The sequence below is a fragment of the Bidens hawaiensis genome, unplaced genomic scaffold, assembly GCF_021521415.1.
Source record: "Bidens hawaiensis isolate Kalapana, Puna unplaced genomic scaffold, B.hawaiensis_p1.1 tig00028457_1, whole genome shotgun sequence".
NCBI lineage: Eukaryota > Viridiplantae > Streptophyta > Magnoliopsida > Asterales > Asteraceae > Bidens > Bidens hawaiensis.
The window spans coordinates 50,980-74,341 of NW_027494639.1; the positions used below are offsets into that span (position 1 = coordinate 50,980).

Here is a 23,362-nt window from a genome sequence, read left to right on the forward strand (position 1 = left end):
AGATATGATGGAATCAGTAACATGTCTGATTAAGTGGGAACCAGATAAGCACCGTACCTAATTGTACTTTAAATGTGTTATTTTTGGCATCAAAACACTTGTCAGTTAAAAAGGAGGACAATATCTACAGTCAATGATGAACTTGTGTCACAATAACTTTAAAATGGAAATGCGATCTAGGGCTTTGCAAATCAATATGATTCCATGTCGTGATCGTTCTTTGTAAATTAACTAAAGAAAAAGAACTATGTAAATTAATTTAATATTATTGTTTTTAACTTTAAAATGTTTTAATTTTTTTTTAAATCTATTTTGTTTTTAATTTCTAAAATATTAAGTATCTGCATACTCTAATATTTTAAATTTTATTTTTATTTATTTTATTTTATTTTATCTTTAATTTTAATTTTAATTTTAATTTTATTTTTGACTTTATTTTAGTGTCTTCTTTTATTATGTTTTGTTTTGACAAAAGAGATCGATCGTGCAAACGTTAACGTTTATGAACCAAGTAGGATCACCAGCTAACAATAAGAATACTTTCAAGTATTCTTATTGTTGTATCTTTATCCCAAACTCGAAGGATGCATGCCACGTCAAGGAATATTCCTTGTGTTCGTCCTCTAGGCTTTCATAACTTAGTTCCAAATTTTCAAGAGTTTCCTTCAATGGAATTGTTTTGAGTCTTTCTAGTGTATGCGCCCATTGCCTATCATCTTTACCACATAGTTTTGAACCCAAAACTTTTATGGTTAACGGAAGACCCGCAGCGTAAATTACAACTTCACGTGAATGCTTTTAATATGCTAGAGTTGGAACATCTTTCCCAAATGCATGCCTACTAAAAAGACGAATTGCTTCCTCCTCCGATAAAAGGCTGACATCATGTATCCATTTCATGTTATGTTCTTTGAGCACCTCTTCATCTCTGGTTGTAATTATAATTCTACTTCCAGGCTTGAACCAAGTAGGATCACCAGCTAACATCTCAAGCTGGTCTCTACGATCCACATCATCAAGAACAACAAGAACTCTTTTACTAAGCAACCTCTTTCTCATTAAGTTTTTCCCATCATAAACACCACTTATACTAATGCTTTTATCATTTAATACATCACTAAGGACTTGTTCTTGCAACTTCTCCAAACCTAACCAAGAGGCTTTATCCCTCACATCCTCAACAAAACTTTTACCTTCAAAATTAACGGATATTTTATCAAAAATAGCTCGGGCTAAAGTTGTCTTCCCTGCACCTCCCATGCCCTTGATCCCTACTATGCGAACATCCTTCAAACCAACCTTTAAATATGCATCGAGATCTTGCATCCTTCGTTCCATGCCTATTAAATTTTCATCAACGTTCATATCAAAGGGACGTAATTTGAGTGAAACCCACTCAACAATTAATTCTATAACTTTAGCTTCATGCCTGTAAATCACAAAAGAAGATTTAGTTAGCTTGCTAAAGAACCCACATGAATAACTATTTTTCACGTCTATACACACTAATTAAGAATGTCAATTATTTCTCTGTAATTAATAAATGGGTTGATTTGGGTAAAAACAAATATACGTTTAGGTCTACTCAAATTATACAAAGGGTTTAGGCGAGCAACCACTGTTGTCATCGCCTTCTCTATCACCATTACCAGTACTGCTGTTGTGATCACGACCATGGTCACCAATGGTAATACTTGTTGGTTCCGCCTTTTTTGCTAGGGTCTCCACCATGAATACTTGTGTCATTAGTCGCCATAAATAAATGTAGCCCACGACTTATTTCAGCCAAACTGATTTTACTTGTGTCACTAGTGATACTTTTGTAAATCTGCATGTTGATCCAAGCTCATTGATGTGCAAAAAGTAGTTATTAATTTATTAACTAAATAAACGTTAATCTAGACACTAAGTAATAAATTCTACACTCTTAAACTTAACTAAACTGTCAACCGGTAAGCACACATATGCATCGAATAAATAACAAGAAACCTCTTAATCATAAACCATAACAAAAACAAAGTCCAAACTAAAATCCAACATTAACAAAAGTTCATCATAAGCCTAGGCGGTCTAGGGGTTTAGCCAACAACCATACTGTTAGGTCCTTTTTGTATGTTTTAGTCTTTTGTATTGGTTCACTTTTCACCCAACACTTTTATCTTTTACTTTCTCTTCCCTCTCATCTTCAAACATTCAAACCCTAAAATCTCTTCAAATTCTTCACCGATCCTCCTGTTTATTCTCCAATATGCCGTTGAATCCAGATTATCCACCCTCGGTATAGCATCAGAACCCCATAAATCCTTTCATCTTTATGTTTCTGGGTTCACAGAGATCGAGGCGGCGGTTCTTATGAACCGCCTGCTAGATCTGAGTATAGATCTTCATGATTTGGGTTGCTATCATGTTCAGATTCTGTTTTTAGACTTTAGATCTTGTTTATCATCATTATTAATTAGTTTTTAGGATTGATTTGAAAAGTTTGTAGATTTAGGTCTTTGTTCAAACATTCAAGTGTTCAATTGACCATGAAGATATAAGGGGTTTGCCTTCAAACTTTCCAGAACCCTAATTCAGATCTGGGCGACACCAAAGAAAAGGAAAAGGAATCAAACATTCAAGTGTTTGCTTGAAAGGAGGTTTCGCTTCGCATGAACATGCGAAGCGAAACACCATCTGTTTCGCTTCTCATGGTCATGCGAAGCGAAATGAGCCCTCAAGCGAAAAACCAACACTTGGAAATTTTTTGGAATTAAAAGTCTGATAAAGCTACTAAACTGCTTGGACATAAATGGACTGTTTGGACTCCTGGACAATTTTTTTTTTTTTTTGGACTTGATCTTTGTACTTTGTGGATAAATTGACTTGTTAATAGATAACTTTGTTAACTTATTAAAACTAAAATTATACTTAAACTTTATTAATTGAAGTAAATTAGTTAACTTATGTAGATGTAAATACTTAATGCTTATGTACATAACCTTTATGTTTATGTTTTAACTTAATGATGATTCTCATGATCTCTTGGTTTAAATTTCAGGGACATAACAATTTTTGTGCTCTCGGGCTGCCTAAGACAAAGGCTGACAAAGTATTCACTTCAATGGTCAAAGGGCTCAAGCAATCACCACTTGCCTATGCTATCACCGCCAATCCAGCCGTTTACTATAAATGGATCTTGGACTTCTAAGCATTTGCCAAGATTGCTGTTGATTCTCTATCCTTCACAAAAATTGTGGCAAGAAAGGAGTTGATAATTACAGAAGCATACATTAGACGGGTGTTAAAGATTGCTGACCAGCCAGATTATACGTATGAAAAGGGAAACAAGAAGAAGCTGGTTGGTTTTGTTGAACAGATGGGATACGAAGGAGCCTCGAAAAGAGTCATCTTCCGGAGGTTTTTATTCCACATAGTCACCCATTTTCTGACTGATATTCGTGGAGGATTCGACAGTATGAGTACAGACTGGGTTCGTATTATGTTTGCATTGACTAATAGAGAGAAGTTCAACTCCTCTCGAAGGATATTCTTGTGCATGCTGGAAACATAAAGAGTGGTGCTACATGGCTCATGTACCCGAGATTCGTACAGCTGCTTTTAGACAATTTAATTCCAAATGTTCCACAATCGAGGACCAACAAGGCCAAGGACAAGAAGTCACTTCCTGAGCCGTAACATGTGAATAAGATTAAAACTTCGGTTTTCAGTGTGTTGCTTAGCACCAAAGGGAGGGGGCATCAGTATCAAGGACCAAGGCCGGGTCCTAAGTTTGGTTTATTTGAGGAGACAGAGCCTGCCGGGGAAGAGGCGTCTACTGAGGGTGAAGATGATGATGAACCCGTAGTTGAAGGTGAACAAGATTCCAGTGATGAGCCGGCCGAGGATCGAACAAAGGCCAAGCATGACTTGAAGAGGAAAGTGGCTGAAAAGGGCAAAGTGATAGAACTTGAGGAGGAAGAAGAAGACCAGCCGCCCCTGAAGCGCTTGAGGAAACTTGGGGACTCCTAGAAGTCAACCAAGTTTCTTGTCAAGTCTCCCTCACAAGACAAACCACCCGACCAACCAAAAATCACCAAAGAAGCCCTGGCCCAAGCCCTCAAAACACTAGACGTAACCAAGATACAAATCCCTACCTATAAGCCACCAAAAACCAGAAAGAAAACCAAAGCCAAGAAAACCAAGACCCTACTCCATGACTCACCAGAATCCTCACCTGAACCCTCACCAACAGACCAACCAATTTCAATATTCCTACCCCAAATACCTTCCTTACCACACTCACCACCACAACAACAAACCCAACCCGAACCTTCTCAAGTCTCAACACCACCTACCCAAACAACCACATCCATATCACCTCATCAGTTTTCAGCTTACCAATACAAACAACAAGCTTACGGAGCAAAACCGTCATTACCTCCCCAACCCAAACCTTCACACCACCTACAACACAACCAACACCACTCACCACTACAACTTCACCAATCATTACCCAAGCCATCACCCTACCTTTGCCAACAACCTCACCACCCATCATGTCCACCACCCCACCATCCACCATTATCTCACCAAAACCCATTTCCCGAGGGATGTCTTCGACACCTCCAGATCCTATCCTCGATAGGATCGTCGCACTGGAGGAATCCGAGGGCGGAAAGAGAAATTGTGCTCCTTAAGTTCATTAAGGAAATGAAACAAAAGGCGTTTGAGGATGAAGAAGGAAAGGCGGCTCTGAGGGAAAGGATAAGGGTGTTGGAGGAGTAGAAGGAGGCAAGTGACGCTCTTGCTGAAAATCAAAGATTGTTGACAAACACCTTCCACACCCGAATCCAGAATCTACAAGCGTTAATGAACCGTGAGGCCTCTGAAAACGCTAATCTGAGAGCAGATCACACAAGACTTGGAGATAGGCTGACTACACTTGAAAGAGACTTGCCAAGTGCTAGTGCTCTTAGATCTAGTGTAAACAAGAAGATATAAGATACAACGAGAATGTGGGATGTTGAAAAGGAAGCTACAAACTCAAGAGTTGCAAATTTGGAAAATTAGCTTGCTTCCTCCGCCTTTCTCGATACGTTTAGAGCAGAAGTGGAGGCCATACAAGGAAAGATAAAAGAGCAAGATCGTCTGAATGAGCTATAGCTCAAGACAAATGAAGACATGGTAAGCAAGTACCAGGCGGCCTCAGACCTCATCTCATGGGCATTCAAGAAGATGAATTTCATGGTCTGGAGGATAGGCTTGACGCCGTGTTTGGAACTTGGAGAAGGTCTGGTGAGACTTCTCAATTCGGTGGTTCATAGCCTGCCGCAGGTCCTTCTGTGACCATGCGAGGAGTTCAAGCTGTAGTATCTAAAGGAGAGGTTAGTACAACAAGGCGGCCAGTCTAGCGGTGTTGGTGGTGGATATGATGGTGATGATGATGGTGATGAAGAAGATGATGATGAGGAAGAAGATGACGACGATGATGAAGTTCATGATAGTTTTGATGAAGATGACGATAATTATGATGAAGGTGGAGCAGGTGGAGACGGAGGGGCCGGGGGCAGCAGGAGGTGGAGGTGGAGATAACACTCAATCACCTCCACTAGCTCAACATGACGTTCAAGACCCTGCTGCTCACGACTCTGCTGGCAAAGTCTGGGAACACGACACACAGATTACTGACATGTATAAAGATTTATTTCCTGATGACTTTGTAGATGCTATGGATGACTTTATCGAAGCAGGAAAGAACTTGGAGCAACTTATTGATCAGAATACGGAGGCGAGGGTTGAAGACGATTACATCAATTACTCACCAAATCCAGACACTCCTCCTGCTCAAGTTCAGGCTACGGAGACTCCTGCTGCTGATCCCGTCTCCACTCTAACAGATGATCTGACACAGGAACTACTAAAGAGAAAGAGAAAGAATCATATAGTGTCAAGTCTTGCATGCGCCAACGATCTCATCTATCCTTACCACGATGATTCGCTGACTGTATATGCAAAGTATAATAAGGAGAACGCGTGTTCGGCGATTAGGCGATATAGTGGTGATCTAATTTATCTCAACCATCATGAGCTGAAGTCACTACCAGAGCTTGACCTCAATTATCTTCGAAAAGCTCTAGGTCATGGTGCGGTTGGGAGCACTCTGGATAGTTGGATCCCAGATTATCTTCATCGACAGTCGAAGGTCGATTACAAGGAGTTTGAGCCAAATAAGAGTCGGAAGTACAAGAACCCAAGAGACCCAGTCACTGGAGAGCCACGAACCATGTGGAGATACAGGGCACCAAAGAATTGTCATATCATCTACCATGGAGAGCCCTTTGTTCCCAACATCCTCCGAGACTTCACAGGCTGGGAATTTGACAACACAACAGGGGAGGCCATCATACGCTGCAAAGATCTGCCTGAGATTCGCGTATTTGACGAGCATGAGCTAATGGGGTTGCATATAGAAGATATCAAGAAGTTCTACAACTCACCCCTGGGAACCGTCGAGGACATTGGTCATCAGAACACAGACCGGATGGTGGAAGCCTTCAACAAATTTGTTAGAAGAGTTGTTGAACTTCCACTACCCGAGGACGGCTGGCTAGATTATGACACCGACGGGTTCCAATACTAAAGACTAGAGGGAGATTGTTAGGCCCCTTTTGTATGTTTTAGTCTTTTGTATTGGTTCGGTTATGTATTTGGGGCCGATTGGTCATTTTGTATGTATTGGGCCACGGTCCATTGTAAAGAAGCCCATTGGGCCTTAGTGAATATAATTCATGCTTCTCATGCATGCCACCCTATAAATAGGGAGCATGCCATGAGAGAAATAACCTTTTGCAAAAAAATCTAATTACACACTTTCTCTCCTTCTCTCGGCCCTCTCTTTCTCTCTTATTACACTCAACCGAACATAATCTCTAGATCCGAGACCTCTTGGTTGCTTAGTGTGATTTCCTCTAGCACTAAGTTAGGTTGATCCAAAGACGACGTTAGATCCACCCGAATAGGGACCTACACATACTCAAGAACAAAAGAAAATAAATTGGTTCAAACAAAAATTCATGACGAAAATAATATATTCAAACCAAATAAATAATAATGATGTTTTGATAAGTAGGTGTTGAAACCGGATGCTCTCTACTCGAACCAACGGCCTTCCTCTTCTTGTTTCTTTCTTTTTGCGTGCTGTCCCCTTTGTCTGATTTTCTCACCTGATGCGTAGGGGTCTCCTCCTCATATTATCACTAAAACCTTTTTTATATTAATAATTATTGCCGACATTCCAATTACTGAAACAAAACCCTTTCTTTTTTTTTCTTTGTATTCAGCCTACATCATGTGTGCAAAGCTCGTTGATCCAGTCCATGTTCAAAAGCACTAAACAAGCCCAATATAATAAACTCTATAGCCTACTACATTATTTCTTGGTTCCTGCCTACATCAAATATATTGTTGGAAGGGTTACATAATATTATTATATTTTAAATGTAAAGCAAAGAATTCAATCACTAAAATCACTTAAACGTTATGTGTTAAAATAGTAGAATTCTATTTATAATAAAATTATAATAACATATCAGATATATTAATTTTTCATGAACTTAGTTTAGTATTGATAAATACTCTTTTTAGCTCGTTGACTCATGAAATCTTTAAAAACTCGCATATGAACCAAATATTAATAATATTCAATAAAAACTTGGCTCACAAGCACTTAAAAGTGTAGAGAATATTTATGTAATAATATGTATATTTTAGACCATATCACTCATTTTCATTCAACCCGTTATGACCCAGCCCGACCTGGCCGTCCGTTTGCGTTGCTATTATCCATACAATTTGGAATGCAAGTCTTTTACATTATAATTTGCCAATAGAACATGAGATGCCATAGTGTAGATATAATGAAGAATTACCCATTAGCAGTGTTCCTCACGTCCAAACCAAACAAATTGGCTGCTTCTTTAAGAGCCTTTCTCCATTTTCCAACCTCTGATTCATTCTTATGTGTGGCAAGGGCTTCCCCAACTGATCCAGCTTGTTTACGCACATCAGAAGGATCCACATCATAGAACACGGGAAAAGCAGTATGCCCATTGGTCTTAATGCACTCCATGATCTTCAGAAGCTCGTTTAAGCACCATGATGAAGATGCGTAGCGTTTGGAAAACACAATAATATAGAATCTGGAATCTTCAATGGCTTGTAAGAGCTCTTCACTGATCTCTTTTCCTCTCTCAAGTCTCTCGTCATCCTTGAAGGTGTAAATACTTTGTCGATCAAGAGCAGCATAAAGATGATCAACAAAAATCTTGCGTGTGTCTTCACCACTAAAGCTCAGAAACACATTATATTTGTAGCTTTTGTTGTGATCACATGAACTTGAAGAAGCCATCGATCGAAGGTATGCTAATACTTGACAAATCTATGAAGTGCAAACCTGACCTATGAAGTGTAACCGGTTGTCAGGTGATTAGTTGGTTAGCATGTGCTTCACTGAGTAATTATATTGATCCCCTCTTGAAAGGGGGGAAACAAACAGAGACAAATTTAAAATCTGTGAGCATTAAGTTTGAAAAAGACAAGCGAATATCTTCCAGAAATGTTTAAACAGGTGTAATTTTGAAATCTGTAAATTATAATGTTATAATTAGGCTGAAATCAAAGAAAATCACAGCAGTTGACTTTCCATAATATGTATAAAAAGGATGCGATTCTGATCTCATTACTCTGGAGATTTTAGAGAGGATATGGACACGATGGGCACACTTTGAAAACACAGAAATGCGGTTTAATTTTACGGTTTACATGTGTTGGTATTCCAGTATTAGAACCGGAAATAATAAAATAGAAACAATAAATGATAACGGTGAACCGGGCTTGTGTTTGACACAATTCCCTTAAACAGATTCGCGGTCTGTTCCCAGGGTACTCCGGTTCAAAGCAGTAGCGGACTGCCGAACTTGATCACTTGTCTGAAACGAAACCGTAATAATGCTGCAGCGGAGAGGACGAGAGAGTTGTGTGTTTTCTCGGGTTGTATGAAATGAAGCATTTCATCTAGTTTTATAACAATAAAACTCATAACTTATTGTTGACCATTAGTGCATAATAATAACTAGTAATTATCATAATAATGGTCATTAGTACAATGAAACTGAAAGATAATAATCATTACTGATTAATGATCATTAATATCATTGACTATTCAGTTAAGAGAAACTGAAATTTAGTAATCATTACTGAATAATGATCATTAATGTCATTGACTTTCAGTTACGAAATGCACCAGCGAGCAGTCTCAAAAAACAAGTGCAAAAAAAAAACTACCTCACGCGAGCCCAGGTTTTCGGAGTTGCATTCGTGTCCGCGGGATGTGCGGGCACGCACGAGCTCGAAGAATTTAAGTCCAGAAACCCAATTTTGCATCAACAGTTGACCTTTGGTCAAACTAATGAATTCTTGATTTAATTGCTCATGGTATAAGAAGTTTAGGAGATGTGTATAAGCTTGTTTCAATGATTATAACTACCTAACAATCATTAAGAAACTAAATAGGGAAATGACTATAATACCCCTGTATATATAAAACCTGTCTAACAGTTCTCATGTACTAACAGTCACACTGCGTCCTTCATGTATTTGAGTAACTAAACAGCAATACAATCTAAAGATCGGATCGACATCATCCACTAGCAGTTGATAAGTTATCAGTTAAGCAAAATCAGAGCAGAATACACCAGAAGCACAGGTAATTAACACGTTACACATTTGATTCTGATTAAAAAAGATATATATATATATATATATATATATTAAGCATGTGCCCTGCACCAGTTAAAATAAGAATATTTTGAACTTTACTTCCTGTTGACTTTACTTTAGTCAAATACTAGTTGTTTTACTAATTTACCCCTAAGCCATTGCTTAGTTGCAATTCTCCAATTTCATTGAGGAAAAAGTTATTTGGTGGAGTTCCAAACTTCTATTGACTTGATTTTGTATTATAGGATGGTTTATGGTAAGTTCAGAAGCTTTTTGATGGTTTTTGACAAAAAGGATATTTTGGTTATTATGGAACAGATGGTCAAAACTGGCAATTCTATTAGGTTTGACTTTTTTGGTGTCAACTTTGACTTCTGGAGGAACTATGAAAGTCAACAGAATGTGTATATAAAGATTTGGAAATCTATTGGTCATAAAAGCTGAACAAAAAATTGCTATGACCATAAAGGGTAATCTCGTCTTTCTGAAAAAAGTTTAAGTCGAGAATTCTTTGTCCAAATCTGAAATTTCAGTTAAATCTGAATTTCTATTGGCCAGAGTTGACTTTCGGAGAATGTGGACTTCTTTGGTTAATAAGTCAAAACTTGGTTGAACAAGAGCTGGAACTGTTTCCTGATGGCGAATAGTATAGTTAACAGAGTTATGCTTGAGAAATGGGGTGTCATGGGTTTATCTAAATGGTAAAACGAGAAACAGGAATTAGATAAGCCCGGAATAGGGCCCAATTGATCAGTTAGAGTGGGTTGAATGAAACACGAAGGAAATATAGTGAGACCTAGTTAGAGATTGGTTGAATAAAAACAATTGAGCCTGGTTTAGTCAAGTGTTGCAGTGCAAACAGTTCTGGGCTAGTTATGTTACACTGGCTATTAATTAAAAAAAACAAAATATTAGAGCCCAGAGGAGCATTGCTAATTGCCGATGCCTTTGTACTCGTTTATGTGTGCCGAGAATAAGCAGTATTGCGATCGCCGGCCCTGGAACATACATTGGAATTACAATTCTAAGTGGGCCATTTTTTGATTATTTTGCATTTTAGAGTTGCGATTTTGATTTGTCATAAAACGTATGTCTTTAGGTTTGGTTTATTCGAACATCTTGCTCAGTTTCTTTGTCCCAAGAAAGCTTTATCATTATTTAACAGGTGTTTGTATTTCAGGCGCATTTCGTCTTAAAAGAACACGTGAGGAAGTTAATTGGAGAAACCGAGGTCAAACTCTTTCACTATTATTAATACTGAATTTGTAAGTAACACTAAGGGTATGTTTGGCAAAACTAGCTGGTGGCTGGAAGCTGGTGACTGGTGTCTGGAAGCTGGTAGCTAGATGCTATAGTTTTTAGATATATTTAAGTGTTTGGCAGAGTAGCTGGATCTTTTATAAATGTATAAAATGACCAAAATTGGCATAATTAAAAAACAATAGTATTAAATATACTTATTTTGGAAGGTTATTTAAGTAATTAAAATACTAAAAGCTCGTAGCCCTTTTCAAACGCTACTAGTTGGAGCATTAAGCTTTTTCTCATGACCTAAAAGCTTCAAGCTCCTTCCAACCAAACAAGGCTTTTAATAAAGTATGAGCTTTTTCTTAAAAGCTTGAAACCCCTAAAAGCTCCTTGCCAAACATACCCTAAATGACTAAATTATAATGAAAACAGGATTTCAGGCGGTTTCCTACTCTGCAAACCGCTCTCCCTGCCGCTGCGGGTGAAGCATTGGAAAAGTTTCGTGAAGAGAGTAAAAAGACAGTTTTTATTTTTAGACTAGTAAAAATGGAGTCTTCATATCTGACCGTCAATTTTTTTCCGGAAGCTTACAAAATGGGGCCCACTCCTTAACCTGGAGACTGCAAAAACCCACCTGGTCCAGACCCATACCCTTAGTTGACCGATATGCAGAAGCATATTTCAGAAGGATCAGATCAAACGTGTCATTGTATATTGGTATGGTATCGGATACACTGAGGAGCATGATACCCAAAGCGGTTGTTTATTGTCAAGTTAACGTGGCTAAGCAAAATCTATTAAGTTACTTCTACACGCTGGAAGTCAATCAAACTTGCAATGCTTGACTAATGAAAGTCAACTAATTCTAATGTGTAAAACTTTATAAGAAAACATTATTATGCATTAAGTTGTCTATTCAAATGAAAAAGAAAACATAGCGCTTCGTTCATTTATCCAAAACATATATCAACTTACAAGAAGATTCATTAATACTAATGTTCAACAAAAATTATAGAACAAAAAGGTTTTGAAGTTAGCATATGAGCAAGTTATTCATTTCCGTGGACTGTCCACTGTTTCTTTGCATTGGTGTAGATAATAGATCCTACAACAGAAAAGAAAAACATAGACGTTTAAAATATATAATCTCAAGATCATTGTCAAGTCATTTAAGTTATTCATCCAGTTGTATTTTTAGTTGAGTTAGAATAAGAGAAACAAATATCTTCCAGAAATGTTTAAACATGCGCTAGCTAGAAATAAGTATAATGTAATGTTTGTAATTAGATTAAATTCAAAGAAAATCACAGTAGTTTGACTTTCCATAATAGTCAAACTGTGTTCCCTAGTTTAAATATAACAGAAAGCTATGTATAAAAGGATGGTTTAATATTAAGGGTTCATCAATTGACAGTTGACCTTTGGTCAACCTTTGAATTCTTAAACGTAGACGCAGAAAGGTCAACTTTGAATTCTTAAACGTAGAACCAGGTGATTTGTGATCAGTTCAGCAACATCAGAAGCACAAGTAACCTATTTTTCATTAAGTTTTTCCCTTCTTGGATACCACTTACGCTAATGTCTTTACTCTTTAATGCATCTCTAAGAATTTGTTCTTGCAACTTCTCCAAACCTAACTGTTTTCCCTCACATTCTCAACAAAGCTTTTACCTTCAAAATCAGTGGATATTTTATCAAAAATAGCTCGGGCTAAAGTTGTTTTCCCTGCACCTCCCATGCCCTTAATCCCTACCATGCGAACATCCTCCAAACCGATCTCTAAATACCGATCAAGATCTTGCACCCTTTGTTCCATGCCTATTAAATTTTCATCAACGTTCATATCAATGGAACGTAACTCAAGCGAAACCCAATCAACAATTAACTCAATGACTTTAGCTTCATGCCTATAGAACACAAAAGAGGATTCAATTAGCTTGATCAAGAACCCACATGAATAATTATCACTAAGCATGTCAATTTGACTCTATAACCAATACATGGGTCGATTTGGGCAAACAATACATTCAAGTTCATCTGGCTCTACCCAAAGTATACAAAGTGTTAGAACGGGATGCTCAGAACACATTAGTTAATCTATAATGCGTCCGGGCGAGCAACCACTACCATCACCATCACTCCGTCAACACCCTAACCGCCACCGTCGCATACAACACCACCGTTGCAATCACGACCATGGTCACCGCAGATAATACCCGCTGTTGCCGCCTCTCCACCGTGAATACCTGGTGTTACTAGACATATAAAAAGATGTAGCCTGATCACCTATTTTGGTACTTATATTTATAAAACGACTAATTTCAACCAAACTGATTTTAGTCTGAACCATGATCCCGAGCTCAATTTCATTCAAACCAGTTATGGCCCAATCCAATTCGGCCCCTCGTTCTCCTGGCATTATACACAAACTGAAAAACAAGTACCCATTAGCAGTGTTCCTCACATCCAAACCAGACAAACCGGCTGCTTGTTTTAGAGCCTCTCTCCGTTTTCCAACCTCTGATTTATTCTTATGTGTAGCAAGGGCTTCTCCAACTGATCCAGTTTGTTTGCGGACATCAGAGGGTTCCACATCGTAGAACACGGGGAAAGCAGAATGCCCATTGGTCTTAATGCACTCCATGATCTTCAGAAGCTCGTTTAAGCACCATGATGAAGATGCGTAGCGTTTGGAAAAAACAATAATATAGAACCTGGAATCTTCAATGGCGTGTAAGAGCTCATCACTAATCCCTTTCCCTCTCTCGAGTCTCTCATCATCCTTGAATGTGTAAATACCTTGTCGATCAAGTGCAGCATAAAGATGATCAACAAAGGTTTTGCGTGTGTCTTCACCACTAAAGCTCAGAAAGACATTATACTTGTAGCTCTTGTTGTGACCACATGAACTTGAAGAAGCCATTGAATGTATCCTATGCATGAGAGATCATAAAAGATCAGACCTTTTTGAAGAATTATTCACCAGTAAAGAAAGTAGGATAAATTGAATGTTTTAACTACAGCATGTGTATTAGGATAAAATGCTATTAAAGATGTCAATACAATGTCCGCATAATGAATTTTCAAAATCTTTTTACTTTTTGGAATTAATCTGTCTTACTTTCTTAACTACAAATTGAAGGGTTAATCCTAATTGTTCTTGTTAGAAAATAAAGTAAATTATAAATATTTCAAAGGATCGGATTATCATCATTTCCCAAAATAGAAGATGTGTACAACAATATGACAGCAAAGATTATAACGTTAGAGGCTGGAATCAAGGGATATTTTTTTACTTTTATTTGTTTTTTCCTTGTTAAAGGTCAACACCTTTGTTTGTTTAATTACTTGTCTTGTACCTTTATAAAATAACAAAAGAAAAGTAAAATAAAATAACACGTAACGGGATTTGTTTGTTTAACACGCCACGGGATTTGTTTGTTTAATTACTTGTCTTGTTAAAGGTCAACGCCTATGTTTGTTTAATTCCATGTTAAAGGTCAACACCACGAGTTTGTCTTGTACCGAGGATTCTTTTGTGTTTTATTACTTTTGTTTAATGTTTAATTACTTGTCTTGTTAAAGGTCAACACCTTTGTTTGTGGTGCAGGGTACAAGACAAACTCATGGTGTTAATTACTCGGTACAAAATGCCATGCCCCTCAAAAGACTTCTGGATCGTGATGCAGGGCACTTGGGGAGAAATCGAGTGAATTGATCCCAATCCCATGACGTGTGCAGCTATTATCAAAACATACAACATAATCAGGTCTGAACAAAAATTATTTCAATTCCTTATCGCTTTAGAACGGAAATATGATCATATAAAGAGGGAAGTTTTGAGATGGGATCCCATACATACCCTCACCAGAACATCTTGGGTGCGGATGTATCATCACAGCAAGGAGTGGCGGCTGGGTTGGCTACCACCAGACCAGGGGAACCGATCGGAACCAGGTTTGTATCATAAGGGCACTACTGCTCAGACCAGGGGTGAAAATCGAATGGGCCATCATCCCGGGAAGATAAATCACAATTAAAATGCAGTCATTGCGGGATGTCGAAAGAAAAAATTCGTTGGAGAGGGAAGCTGCGGGTTTGGTGGTTTTGCAGGTTCCACCGGAGAAGAAGCAGCTGGCACTCCGTGGGGATCTCAAACCCAATCTGGAGAAATTGCACGTCCGTCTTCTTTTATTAGCATATTGTGCAATATGATGCATGCATATAATATGCTAGAGATCATGGGTTTTTTCATTGCACGAACCGGTCGACTAAGTATGCACCATCTACCCTTTAAGACACCGAAAGCTCTCTCGACATCTTTTCTTGCCGATTCTTGCAACTTCTTGAACGTCTTTTTCTTGACCTTGACAGGAAATGAAAATGCTTTCACAAAAACAGACCATGCCGGGTAGATACCATCGACAAGAAAGTAGCCACGTCTGTAATATCTCCCGTTGACAAAATACGGACAGAAGGGTGCGGTACCATCTGTAACGCTTTGAAACAACGGTGATGTGTATAGAACACTGATGTCGTTGTTTGAGCCAGGAACACCAAAATAAGAATGCAAAATCCATAAATCATTTGACGCAACCGCTTCAAGTACGATAGTCGGTCGTTTGATATCACCCCTAACATACGCCCCTCGAAACTCCCGTGGATAATTCCTCCATTCGATATGTGTACAGTCGATGCTACCGAGCATCCCTGGAAAATGCCATCTAGCCTCATGCGCGGCGTAAAGACGTGTAATGTCATGTCTTGTTGGTTTTTGTAGAAACTCTTTGCCATACAATTTAATAATCGCGTTACAAAAGAATTGCAGACATTCACGTGAAGTTCTCTGAGACATTTGTAAGTATTCATCGAATTGATCGGGTGGGTTACCTGTCGCTAATTGACGAATAGCGGATGTGCATTTTTGAAGCGCCGTAAAACTTCGTTTGCCCCTCGCATCGTAAGATTCTTGAAACCATTCTTCGCTTGCTTCGACGTCCGCTACAATCTTTAAAAATAAAGATTTCGGCAAATGAAACCGATCCCTGAACGTCTCGTCATTGTATTTCGGTTCCTCCACAAAATAGTCCTTCATTAGCACTTCGTGTGCATGTATACGATCACGATCCACCATTTTTTTCTTTGGACGGCTCGGGCCTTCGAGTTCGTTATATAACAACGGGAACCATTCAACAATGTCATCGTCCGAAGAAGAAGAGCTATCGGTGTCTAGAGGAAACGAGTTGCTCGGAAAATCCATATTTTTTTGTATTGAATTGAAGTGGTGAAGAAATAGGTTTTTGTAGTAGAAGATTGAGAGTGTTTTGAGTTGGATTTGATTTTGAGTTGGATATAAATGGTTGTTAATTTATATTGTTTATTTATTTATTTTTTTTTACACCCAACGGTCGGATTCCTTGGTATTCACCACGTGATGGCCATCACGGCCGGACCCCCATCACGCGTGATGGGGGGACCGGCGGCGGTGTTCGTGAGGCCATCACGCGTGATGGCACTTGTATAACGGACCACCCCCGCCCCCTCTTATTAGAGCATTCTCATCCTACCCCCTATCTCTAAACCAAAAATTACACTAAAACTCACAACATTTTCTCTCTCCATTTCAATTAAATAATACTTTTTATACCTTTTATCATTACCTTTTCTCTTTCCGTTACTCACAACCACTTTCAAAATATATTAAAAAATTATAGGGGATGAAAAGTAGCTTTTCAAATATACAAAAAAATCACTATTTTTTCTAAAATATAAAAACTCTTCACTCACAACACCAACACCATGAATCACTCTCTAAATTATAAAAACACCCCTCACATAAAATAAGGGGTTTGATGAGAATACTGTTAGATAACATATTAAGAATCTTCTTAAATTCTTCAAAGCTCTTCACTTCCCTCACGGATAGACATGGCTGAATTACCTATAAATAAATTTATAGAATATGTAAGTAAATAGATAATTTATAAATACTCATGTATTCGTGTATTCAAAGTTTAAATTCTGTTAGTTTATAATTCGAATGTATAATTCCTAGACTTTATTATTTTATAAAAGTTTAAAATTCAAATTATTAAATATCATACAACTATAATTGTATTTAGTAAAATGTGTAAGTAAATAAATGGTAAAGTTAAAATATAAAAGACAACAAAAATGAGAAGTGTGAGAATGAATCTAATTCATTGATCTTAAAATTGAATTGTATAGATTAATTTAAGAAAAATAAATTGATGAGAAGAGCATAAAGGTAATAACTCACTTTTGTTGACATTCTCTTTCCACATGCAAGACACATGTTAATTCCCCCATTATTTTAAAACGTCCATAGCTTTTTCATGCTACATTTTTTTTAAATCTCACTATAATAACAAGCGTTTTTTTATCTTTAATATGAGTATTATATTGTTATATAGCAAGCGTTTTTTTATCTTTAAAAAAATAATGTTGCATGAAAAAGCTATGGACGTTTTAAATGATGGGAGAATTAACATGTGAGTTGCACGTGGAGAGAGAAAATATGTACTATTATTTTTATACTCTTTTACCTTTGGTCTCCACTTAACACATGTCAATCAAATATGGCTTCTCATACTTCTCATTTTTGTTGGCATTTATAGAATAACTCAACCCAATAAATAAAATGTAATCTAGTGGGCTTAATAAGAAATATTTGGCTAGTGGTGACAAAAGCGTGGGCCTTGATTTCTTGGCCGAAAAAACAAGTGATCATCTTCGGTAACAATTTCGGTGACCTAGGTTCATTACCTCTCTTAAAATCAATTATAACTCGTTATATGATTAGAGACAAAATAATATTTGTAAACTTTACATTAGAAAATTTTAAAACTCAAATTATGATTATATTTAAGACAGAATTACAACTTTTGTCCTTTAAACATATTCAATTTATGAATCGGGTCCTTTAAAAAGTTTACTTTGATTCTCTGTCCTTTAAACGACAATGTATCTCGCTTTTTGTCCTTTGGACTAACGACCATCCAAAAAATCAGTTAACTCTTAGCATGTGCTAGGCACATGAGGGTATAAAGGTAATTTCAACCTTAATATAGTAATAAAGATAAAAATTCATATATAATTTTAAGTAAATGGGAGCCATTTGAATATAAAAAATTAATATATATATATATATTAATTATTTCTATAAAAATAATTAAATTCATCAACCCCACCACAACCATGTTTCTTCTTCCCAGGCCAACCACCATCACCATCGAAGCAGCAAATGTAACAACAGTCATACCCACGGTGGTGGTCTCCACCTCAGAACACCAACTCCTCTGTCTTCCTTTGTCCTTCACAGGCGGTGGCTTATTGTTGTGAACAAACCCAAATTCTTCCATTAGAAATGTATACGAGCAAATCGATTGATTGATACCGGAGTATTGAGTGTGGAATATGATGAGGATGGGGTAAGCAGATAGTTCCGGTTGGGGAAGTTAATGCGAGGGCGTGATGGTCTTGAACGGAAGTTCTTGGGTGGTTGCCGATGAGATAGAGAGGGTGGAGGGGTGCTTTAGGGTTGAAAGATGTGAAAATAGTTTATGGTGATAATAAAGATTTAGGTTTAAAATGATCCTTGGTACCGGAGAAGATGAAGTTGGTAGCAGGTCCAGTTTAGATTAATTAACGTTTGTTCCAAAATCAGTTTTAACTCTCTTTAACTTCCTCATACCAGGGCTGTTCAAGAAGCTCGAGGCTTAAAGCTCGGGCTCGTGGCTCGCTTGATAAAAGCTCGATTAAAACTAGTTATAAAAAATTGATTTGAAACATCCTTTGCTGATTTGGATCGTTTCTTAACCGAGCCAAAATCGACCCAAGCTTGGCTCGAGTCATGGCTTATTCGTTTGCTCGATCTTAAGCTCGTTTAACTTCAAAATCGAACTAGAGCCTAGCTAAGTTGCCTCGTTTAATTTCGAGCCTAAGCTCGAAACCACCCTGACTCGACTCGAGAATAGCCCTACCTCATACCTTAATTTCATAATAAAATAATACACGGGATGATCAAAATAATAAATTATAAATAAAGCAAATAAGTACATACTGTATATGAAAAAATGATTACATCTATGCTTATATATATACTATGTATATATAAATTGAATTTATTTATATCAGAAAATGATTTTTTTTTAAAAGAACATGATAAAAATGATAATAATAATAATAATAATAATAACGCAAGTGCAAAAATATACCTGAGAGCGGTCCATTCATTGGAAGTTTGATTTCCGGTATCATATATATATATATATATAACTGAAAGAATTTTGGTTATGAACGAATTTCAAAAAAGACTTTTCATACAATAATAGTTTGAGCTACACCATGAAAATTATTTTTATAATTTTGAGGGGGCTTCTTGACTTTGCCATAATGACAACACATAAAAATAACACGTTAACATGTTAAATTTTGTTAGCGTTTTGCTTTACTTGAGCATAATTTTGTATGACATGTTTCACACACTACATTTTAATCACCATTAAAGGAAAAGTCAATGCTGACATAAATGTTTCAAATTTGATAAATGTTAGAAGCGTTAATAGGCCTGGAGGTAGCATGTCGAAAGTGTTCGCCGTCTTTTCTTAAATTTTAATAGTTGTGGGAAAATAGTTAATTAGCCAAATCCCGAATCTTTTTATTATTTCCAAAAATGTGATTGAAAATAAATTCAAAACCTAAATCACGTTTAAAATTCCAACTTTCATTTGTTTGACATTTTCAATTCAAAACTTTGAACCCGTAACAAATTTGATGATAAATCTACTTGTATTCTCAAACTTTTAAAATTACTCATATTACCCCTTTTTGGCTCGTAACAAATTTTGAGCCAAACGTAGTTAACTTGTACCACACAATCTATTTACCAACTTTTGAAACGTAACAATCAAATTTAAGTTTCACAAAGAACCTGAAACAATCATTGATAAAAAGAATCAAGAAACTTACCAGGATAAACTTTATTATATATGAAAGTGAATGGTATATATTATTACATTTTAACATATATATAGTTTAGTAAATTAACTGAAAAAATAAATGGATAAATTAAAGCATATATTTATAATTTATAAAAAATATTTATTTTTATAAAAATGTATAGCATATATGTAATAAAATAGAGTTAAAAGAAAAGTGAATAATTTAATCATGTTATAGATATAATATAAATGGAGTGTAAAAGAAAAGTGAATAATTATTGATTTATGACATAATTATTAGTTTGTAGGGAAAAAAGTTATAAGGTTTAATCACAAACTGACACGTGTAAATAGTCATTTTACTTTATTAGAATATGTAGAAAGATGTTGAAAAGTGCTTTTGTTTATAGATAACATGGAACAAACAAAAACGAAATATCTAGACTACCACAAATACTTAAATCGTATATCTTTTTCGTGATGGAGTTTATCAAGAATTATTTACGCGTCAAAATGAGTATATTTTTCTCATGCTTTTACTGGCATGCTATGTCAAGAAAAATGTTTTCGCATATGTTGAAAGTGAAATAATTTCCACATATGCTATATCAAGAAAAAAATACGTTCTCTCATCATGTAGAATCATTTCTTTTTAAGGCGTTTTGAGGATTGTTAACCTGACAACTATTATACTATATATAAATAGAAACCCTTAGCTACAGTAAAAGGGGTTGTGACAGCCACTAACTTTCTTTTTTTTTTATTATTATTTTTGAAATCTGTTTGAAAATTTATTGATTTGAAACTAGGAGAGATAACAAAATGGAAGCTAGTGGGGTGGTTTTGTTGTGTTGTTGCAAAGTTTAGGTCGTGAGTTCAAGCCTCTTTGAGGCCCCCCCCCCCCATCCTTTATTTTATTTTGTTTTTGTTTTTGTTTGTCCTTATTTGAAAGTAATAAAAATAACAAAAAAGGAAGTTGCTTTTGTGGTATTATTTTGTTGTTGCAACTTGCAAGTCCCAAGTTCGAGCCTTTTTTAGGCAAATTTTTTGTTGTTTTCCACATATGCTATATCAAGAAAAAAATACATTCTCTCATCATGTAGATTTTTGTATTTATATATTTCATACTTAATCAAGAAATGAAAATGTAAGATGGTGTGGTGTTTCGGTTTTTAATTTGTTTTAAATACGTTAGTTTGACGAATTATTTTTTTGGTTTAGTTTTGATACCGTAAAGAACGTTGCCGATACCAACCGAATTCGCGTCAACTTATGAAAACGACGCCCGAGTGTAACCAACACAGAACTGGCCAACGCGCCGGGTAACAACCTAATTTTGATTAATCATATAAGTTTCGTTGGTCGTTAAAAAAGAAGACATGTTCCTTTTTTATTTTTATTTTTTTATACTTCAAAAAAGATCACATGATCGACAATATTGAGTGGCACCCACAAATTATCAATCAAAAACCCAAATTCACATCCCCTTATTGTTCATCATACGTATATATTTTTCAGAAAAAATAAAAAGCATATGTATGAAATGTCTTAAAAAGATAATGCAATTTAGCGAAGAGATGGTTATTAAATTTGAAGAACCAACTAATCTACAAACTTTTGATGCACTTTGCTGTCATAGTTGGATCAAATAGGCGACTTTTGTTGTACCATCTCTTGTAGATTTTCCCATAATTTTGGGTCGTTATAATCCTTGATAACGAGCGATGCCCTGGCATCTAGTAGCATTTGTTCAGGGTTTCTAGTAGCCATACCAACAGCCGCCATCCCGGCTCCATTAGCTGCTTTAATTCCCTAAACAGAATCCTAGGCAACACACAAAAAGTTGCACATGAAAACACATGGCAATTGGCATACGTATTGAAACAGTTGGTTATTTTAACAGATGATTGAGTTGAGTTCATACCTCAAACACAAATGTGTGATTTGGGGAAAATTTAAGTGCATTTAGAGCCTTAAGGTACGGATCAGGAAAAGGTTTTGGCCTTGCACATTCTTCAACTAAAACTATCACTTCAAAGAAATCTTGTAGTTTAAGCATTGAAATCAGCAACTCAGCATTTGATTTTGGAGCGTTTGTAACCGCAGCCCGTTTCAGGCCAAGATCTTCTACCCATTTGCATACATCGTTTAAGCCGCTTATAGGTTCCAATTGTTCGGCTGCCAATCTGTTTGTTTTTAGACAAGAATTAAAACGTTACATTTTAAGGTCAAAATGACTTGAATAACAGTACAATAAAGATTATAACTTTAAAAGGCATCATGTTTTACCTCAACGGGACAGCAAATCAGGTCTGAATGTGTTAAGCGGGCCAGACACGATTGACAGAAGTATTAAACACCAACACGCACGATTAATTAAATGTTTCATTTCCTCAAACACAAACATGGGCCCTTTTAACACGATTAATATTAAAATTTTTAACACGAGTTACTCAGAACTTTATGTCAAAGAACATATCTTTTTTTAGTTTTTATAGATTTTATCTTTGAAGGGCAAACTTACTAGCTTTTACTTAAATAATGATACAAACTACTAGGGGTGCAGACGAGCAGAGACGCACGTGAGCTACTCGTGATCAAATAAATAAAAAAAACTCGAAATGAGCCGAGCCCGAGCGTCAAATAAAAGCTCGTTTAGTTATCTAGCCAAAGCTCAAGCCTCGTATGGGAAGATCGTTTAGGTTTGTCGAGCCTTAACGGGCCTAGCGTAGTTTTGAGTTTTAACTTTTTTGAACTTCTATGTATTTATTTCACACTGCAGAGCCGAGCTTTAGGCTCGTTAAGGTTTTCTCAATAACACAAATAATTAAAAATAATAACAAACAAGCTGCGCACAAGCCGGGCTTGAGCTTGAAACATGAGTAATGAACCGAGCTCGAGCTTGAGCTCTCGTAAGTCAAAGCAAGCTGAGCTCAAGCCCAGTCGAGCTCGTACCCCTACAAATTACCTTCTAAACAAAGCTTCCTTGTCAACCATGAACTTCATGGCCTTTTCAAACTCCCAGTTGGGGAGAAGAACATTACAAAGCTCTTCGTTATGCTTGCCGCTATCGTTATTTATGAAGAATTCCTCATCGATAGGTGATCCATCATTAAAGCCTATCTATAAAAATCAAAAATGAAAATCAATGCTCTCTAAGTATGTTTTAGCAAGATTTAAAATGACAAACGGAGATCAAAACGGTTGAATAAAGTACCTCCTGGAGCATATCACGGAAGGCGTAGTAATGAAGAGGATCGGAGTCACAGAGAGTTCCATCAATGTCGAAAAGGATTGCTTCAAGAGGAGCAATGGAAGATAATGAAGCATTGCTGCATTAATAAGTTAACTAATTGAAATGCGCCTAACCGACATTTAAACATGCGTAACTG

At 36.6% G+C, this 23,362-nt stretch overlaps 1 protein-coding gene across 3 annotated transcripts; it reads right to left on the reverse strand.

The window, feature by feature from the left end:
• Window positions 1–612: 612 nt before the first annotated feature.
• On the reverse strand, window positions 613–13,941 carry LOC143577032 (TMV resistance protein N-like). Of its 3 annotated transcripts, none has more exons than XM_077060982.1 (2): window positions 13,452–13,941; window positions 613–1,429 (listed from the first exon to the last, which is right to left on the reverse strand). In XM_077060982.1, exons 1-2 carry the CDS (start codon window positions 13,928–13,930, stop codon window positions 799–801), a joined length of 1,110 nt encoding a protein of 369 aa, XP_076917097.1. In that variant the 5' UTR covers window positions 13,931–13,941; the 3' UTR covers window positions 613–798. The 3 variants fall into 3 exon arrangements, with proteins under 3 accessions (XP_076917097.1, XP_076917096.1, XP_076917098.1); XM_077060981.1 differs by lacking the exon at window positions 13,452–13,941 and adding an exon at window positions 7,911–8,415; XM_077060983.1 differs by lacking the exon at window positions 613–1,429 and adding an exon at window positions 12,611–12,914.
• Window positions 13,942–23,362: the final 9,421 nt, after the last annotated feature.

Excerpts from the sequence above, each read along its gene's own strand:
- LOC143577032 (XM_077060982.1), bottom strand. The coding sequence starts at position 13,930 with ATGGCTTCTTCAAGTTCATGTGGTCACAACAAGAGCTACAAGTATAAT. Across the intron at positions 1,430-13,451 it reads GTGAGGAACACTGCTAATGG|GCATGAAGCTAAAGTTATAG; the intron begins GTACTTGTTTTT and ends TGTGATTTACAG.